Below are 5,772 nucleotides of genomic sequence, written 5' to 3'. Positions count from 1 at the left end.
GGGATCATTCTCATTCCAGATTCTTAATTTTTCAAACTCACCCCCGTAAATCAATAAAAAGGAAAAAAAAAGCCTATAATTGTATTTTTCAAAATAATTGTCTAGCCCAGGGGTCCTCAAACTTTTTAAACAGGGGGCCAGTTCACTGTCCCTCAGACCGCTGGAGGGCCGGACTATAGTTTAAAAAAAAACTATGAACAGATTCCTATGCACACTGCACATATCTTATTTTGAAGTAAAAAAACAAAACGGGAACAAATACAATATTTGTATTTGCATGTGGCCCGCCGGCCGTAGTTTGAGGACCCCTGCTCTAGCCTATTGATTTATGACATGCTGAAGTTATATAAGGAATTTGTGATTATCAAAATATGCTATATGAATTGAATGTGTGTGCCAGTATTAATTCATATTTTTACTAACATAGATACGGATATGTGTGTGCCACAAAGATTATGAAACTGAGGAAAATACTTGAAAAAGTTGGGGCTGCGTCAGGATTTACCTCTGAAGAGAAAGGTGACTGACTTCCTCCCAGGACCCGCCCTGAGATGACCTGGCGCCCTCCACGTGACGGCCCGTGCAGAGCAAGGGGGAGGTTTTAAACAGACACGTCCATGCGGTGTACAATTTTCTCCCCTTTTACTTTTAATTTTTATTATTTTTCAGAGAGGAAGGGAGAGGAGAGGGAGATAAAAACACCAATGATGAGAGAGAATCGTTGATTGGCTGCCTCCTGTACACCCCACACTGGGGATCAAGCCCGCAACCCAGCATGTGCCCTGACCAGGAATTGAACCTTGACCTCCTGGTTTGTAGGTCGACGCTCAACCACTGAGCCACACTGGCCAGGCTGCTCCCCCTTTTAAAATGCTGTCCCTCTTCTAAAGGGAGTGGCAAAAGGAAGAGGGGGCTCCGTGAGCAGCGGGCGGGTTGTAGGCAGGCGGTGGGTACCTGGGCGTGTTCCTCCCCAGCGTTCCCATCCAGCGGCCCCTTGGATCCCTCTCCGCGGGAGGGTGGTCGGCTCAGCCACACCGTCCCACGGAGCCTCCTGCCGCAAAGGGTGACGTTACGGTCAGAGTCAGCGTTCTGTCTGTTCGTGGCTACTGGCTTTCCTCCGAGAGGCAGCTCCTGACTCTGAACGTGCTCACAGCGTGTTGGAACTAGCTGTAATGCTTAGAGACTTGGTAATTATTTAAGTGTCAGGAAAATACAAGGTACTTCAGGCTTCATTCCACTTAAATCCCTCAAAAGAAATTAAAATTATGTCATCATGCATGAATGATTATACCTTTTCAAATGCAATAATATCATAACAAAGTTAGAACTTAATATTTTATCATATCCTTTGTATTTTTAGTTAGGAAAACATGAGAACTGTGCTTTTAATTGAAATTAGATTGACTATGAAACTGGATTCAGTATAGGTATATGGCTGTTATAAAAAATAGAATGATTTAAAAGTTTGGCAGGGACTTATTTGATTTTTTATTTTCTCCTAGATCCCGAAGAATTCTTGAATATCTTGTTTCATCATATTTTAAGGGTGGAACCATTGTTAAAAATAAGGTAACGTCCACATTTTTATAGACGCCCTGGAAAAGAGACACCTTGTCCCCTCTGCCATCGGCTGCCGACGAGGCCCTCAGGGGTTACGTCACGTCGTGTGTTAGGGTCTCCGTGGGCTCCGTCCCACAGGCACATTAATCTCCACCATCGTCTTCTCCGCAGCACTAACTTACTAACTCAGGGACGAATCGAATAAAAACAGAATCCCGAGACCTGGAATAGTGGATGGCTGGGGAGAAAGACGTTTAATTATTTTATCTAAATTATTGCCTTTGCCCCGTTGGTCTGCTGTCGGAAGTTGCACCATCAAATGCGTAGTTTTCTCCTCTCAGACACTATTGGAACCGTTCACGTTGTGATGTGAGTATTTCACACGGAAACTCTGTGGGGTTTTCTGCGTGTTTTCTTTCAGGTCAGCAGGTCAAAAAGTACAAGATTGTTACTTCTATCAAATTTTTATGGAAAAAAATGAGAAAGTTGGAGTTCCTACAATCCAGCAGCTGCTAGAATGGTCTTTTATCAACAGCAACCTGAAATTTGCAGAGGTCAGTGGTCGTGGCTTGTGTTTTATATGGAAGTTCTGACCGGGAGTCAAACCCTCACCTCCTGGTTCACAGGTCGACCCTCAGCCACTGAGCCACGCAGGCCGGGCTCGCAGGGAAAGTTTCCCCGCACTTGGATTCTAAAACACTTACCTTTTCCAGGCCCCGTCATGCCTGATCATCCAGATGCCTCGGTTTGGGAAGGACTTTAAGCTGTTTAAGAAGATCTTCCCTTCCCTGGAGCTGAACATCACAGACCTGCTGGAAGACAGTGAGTAGGAGCGCTGCTTGCTCTGCTGGTTCCTCAGAGAGTCCGCAGGGTCCCCTCCGCTGGGAGGGGAGCGGGTGCAGGCCGTCCGCAGGCATCCGTGTCTGCTCGACCGGGAGTGTGCGGCTAGAGTGCATTCTGAGAACATCGTCAGGGACGCCAATACGTGTTTTACACGTGCACAGGTTCACTGGTGCCTGAGTAAGAGTTAGAAGCATCTGTATGTGACCAAGGGGCGAGCTGTTAAATGAATTACGGTGTATCCGTCCTGTGTTAGAAGACCCATAGTGTGAAAGTGATGATGTGATATTAAGTAAAAGGTCATGTCGATATTTTGTACAAGAGGAGCTATAAACACACACACACACACACACACACACACCATTGTAAATGTGCAGATAAAAAGGCTCGGGAAAAGGAGCTGTGAAACACACAAACACATACACAGCATTGCACATGTGCAGACATAAAGACTTGGAGAAAGGAGCTGTGAACACACACACACACACACACACAGCATTGCACATGTGCAGATATAAAGGCTTGGAGAAAGGAGCTGTGAACACACACACACACACACACACACAGCATTGTACATGTGCAGATATAAAGGCTTGGAGAAGAGCTGTGAACACAGGAGCTGTGTAGACGTGTGAGGCGGGAGGATGGAGGACGTGCAGGTGCTGTTGACAGTGGCCTCTCTCGCTAACTGAAACGGGATGCTGTCAGCTTTCCCCGTGCCGCCTGCATCGTTGAAAGTCCTTCAATAGACTCTTCAGAGTCGGGGGGAAGCGCCCTAGAACATATTAATTTAAAAAATTGTCATTTGGTCAGAGAAATTTTTTAAACTTATCCCGACTCCACGGAAATCCAATTTAAAGCTTAAGGGGGTGGGAGGGAGAGCCTGTTTTGAGCCCATGAACATTGTCCTTTTTAGAGCTTAAGTTTTTAATCTTTTTCATGAAAGAGTGCATGTTAAAGGCCCCTCCCCCGCCCCGCCCCAGCCCCCCGACAGTGCCGCATCTGCAGAGGGCTGGCCATGTACGAGTGCCGCGAGTGCTACGAGGACCCCGACATCGCAGCCGGGACCATCAAGCAGTTCTGCAAGGACTGCAACACCCAGGTGAGCCCCCCAGGCCGCGCGCGCACTCCGCAGGCGGTGGGCTCGGAGGAGTTCTCGCCTCATCACGAACGCCCGCAAGTTCATGGTCAGGGGCACGGTTCCTGCCCGCGTGCACCTGACAGACTCCCGTGAGGACTGGGTTGCGGGCCCGGAGGAGTCAGGGCGAGGGAGTGGAGCCCATCACCAGCATCCCTGAGCCTGGCTCGTGCTGCTCCGTGTAGGTCCACCTCCACCCCAAGAGGCAGAACCACAAGTATAACCCGGTGTCCCTGCCCAAAGACCTGCCCGACCGGGACTGGAGGCACAGCTGCGTCCCCTGCCAGAAGATGGAGCTGTTCGCCGTGCTCTGCATCGAGACCAGCCACTACGTGGCCTTCGTCAAGTACGGCCGGGACGACTCCGCCTGGCTCTTCTTCGACAGCATGGCTGACCGGGACGGTAACCGCTCACTCTCAGCTCCCGTGGGGCTGCGTCCCGTCCGCGGGGACAGTGTGGGGAGGCCCCCAGGGACAGTGGGTGGCAGCATGGCCGACCGGGACGGTAACCGCTCACTCTTAGCTCCCGTGGGGCCGCGTCCCGTCTGCGGGGACAGTGTGGGGAGGCCCCCAGGGACAGCGGGTGACAGCATGGCCGACTGGGACGGTAACTGCTCACTCTCAGCTCCCGTGGGGCTGCGTCCTTGGGGACAGTGTGGGGAGGCCCCAGGGACAGCGCGTGAGGGTCTGAGGCCTGGGCTGCATTCGCGGCCCTGCTGCTAAAGGGCGATGCTGTGCTGCCCCCCAGGCAGGGGCTCCCCTGATGGAAGACCCTGAGCTTCTGTCAGCCGAGGGGCTTCCTTCGCAGCTTCGTCTTCTCGGGGCCCAGGCTCCTCATTTCTGCGAGAGCCTGGCCACCGGGTGTTGAGGGCCCCGGGCCAGGCTCTGCGGGAAGGACATGGGGGTGCAGGAGCGGTTACATGAAGGAGAGAGAGTGTTCATTCCACTAGATGGCCCCCCACCCCCCGCAGGGTCACGGCGAGGGGCGTGCGTGTCGGGCAGCTGAGCGCTGTGCGTCTGTCTGTATCATCATCGCCCACTGAGCACAGAGGGCGCGGGGAGGCGGGTGTGGGCCTTGCTCGGGCTGTGTCCTCTCGCCAGTTTTCTTCACTCTTGGCCCCAGAATCCCCTCAGAAATAAAACAAAATGATCACACCGTTGAGAGCAAAAGAGGCTTTAACTTGTAGGAATCAGAAGTGAAATCGGTCCAGAAACTGGCAGTTCCCCTTCCCGGGGCTGCAGGTGTGAGATGGCGCGGGCGGGCGGGCAGCAGCGGGTGGAGAACTTGACCCTGAGCCGCGCCCTTCCTGTCCACAGGTGGTCAGAACGGCTTCAACATCCCTCAGGTGACCCCGTGCCCCGAGGTCCGGGAGTACCTGAAGATGTCGCCGGAGGACCTGCATTCCCTGGACTCGCGGCGCATCCAGGGCTGCGCGCGCAGGCTGCTGTGCGACGCGTACATGTGCATGTACCAGAGCCCCACCATGAGCCTGTACAAGTAGCGGCAGGTGCAGAGCCGCCCCGCACGGCCTGCCGTGCGCCCGGGGCTCCGCCCGCGTCCCTGGCGGCAGGGGGGTCGCTGTGGGAGGACCCGTCAGAGAAGAGCTGCTCTGTGTTCCTGGAGTCTCTAATGAGAAGCGTGTGCACTCTGGCGTTTACGATCTAAATGAAGTTATTAAAGCGGAAGCTTTAAGTCCAGGGCGGTGATCACGTGATCTCTTTGGAAGCACATCATCCTACCTGTGCCCGTCTCAGACCTCTTCTCGGCCACCGAGAATGTAAATAAATGTGTCTTCTTTACGGACCAAGGATATGAAATCGCTGTCCTTTGTAGCTAACGGTTGCCGTGAGGAAGAAATGTTTGGTGTTGTTAAGAGACGGCTTTCCATTGGCTATTAAAGTTGTGTTGAGTTGACGCCTGCGTTTTCTTTCGGGCTGACCGGCCCGTCGCCTCGGCGTTCCCGTCGGCGTCCCCGTCAGTGTCCCGTGCTGCTGAAGGGGTCGGAACAGTGCCACCTCCCCAGGTGGGGCGGTCCCGTTTGTTCTGGGGTTGACATAAACGAGTGGTTCTGTCACAAAGCGTCCATTTTTGAAGCGACGTTCATGGGGGACTAGCGTGTACAGCCATCGGCGCTCCTCAGTGTGGCGACTGGCTGCCGGCTGCGCTCATCTTGAGGCTGTTCCATGGCGCGGGGCACGGGGTTATGCAAGGCCTGGAGTGACAGGTGTCACCCC

General features: G+C 53.1%; 1 protein-coding gene across 1 annotated transcript; it reads left to right on the top strand.

The window, feature by feature from the left end:
• The first annotated feature begins 249 nt into the window (after positions 1-249).
• Positions 250-5,452, top strand: LOC102430206 (ubiquitin carboxyl-terminal hydrolase CYLD-like). The gene is made up of 7 exons (XM_014450461.2): positions 250-519; positions 1,503-1,569; positions 1,982-2,114; positions 2,274-2,382; positions 3,384-3,502; positions 3,724-3,940; positions 4,855-5,452. Exons 1-7 carry the CDS (start codon positions 456-458, stop codon positions 5,037-5,039), a joined length of 894 nt encoding a protein of 297 aa, XP_014305947.1. The 5' UTR covers positions 250-455; the 3' UTR covers positions 5,040-5,452.
• Positions 5,453-5,772: the final 320 nt, after the last annotated feature.

This window comes from Myotis lucifugus, unplaced genomic scaffold (assembly GCF_000147115.1).
Source record: "Myotis lucifugus unplaced genomic scaffold, Myoluc2.0 scaffold_2361, whole genome shotgun sequence".
NCBI classification, from domain to species: domain Eukaryota; kingdom Metazoa; phylum Chordata; class Mammalia; order Chiroptera; family Vespertilionidae; genus Myotis; species Myotis lucifugus.
Note: the sequence above shows the minus strand (reverse complement) of the source record. Positions and strands in the feature narration are given on the sequence as shown.

What these genes read in the sequence shown, in the direction of transcription:
- LOC102430206 (XM_014450461.2), top strand. Translation starts at nt 456, where the DNA reads ATGAAACTGAGGAAAATACTTGAAAAAGTTGGGGCTGCGTCAGGATTT. An exon ending in GAACCATTGTTAAAAATAAG is followed by an intron (nt 1,570 to 1,981) that starts GTAACGTCCACA and finishes GTTTTCTTTCAG; the next exon opens with GTCAGCAGGTCAAAAAGTAC. An exon ending in GCAAGGACTGCAACACCCAG is followed by an intron (nt 3,503 to 3,723) that starts GTGAGCCCCCCA and finishes TGCTCCGTGTAG; the next exon opens with GTCCACCTCCACCCCAAGAG.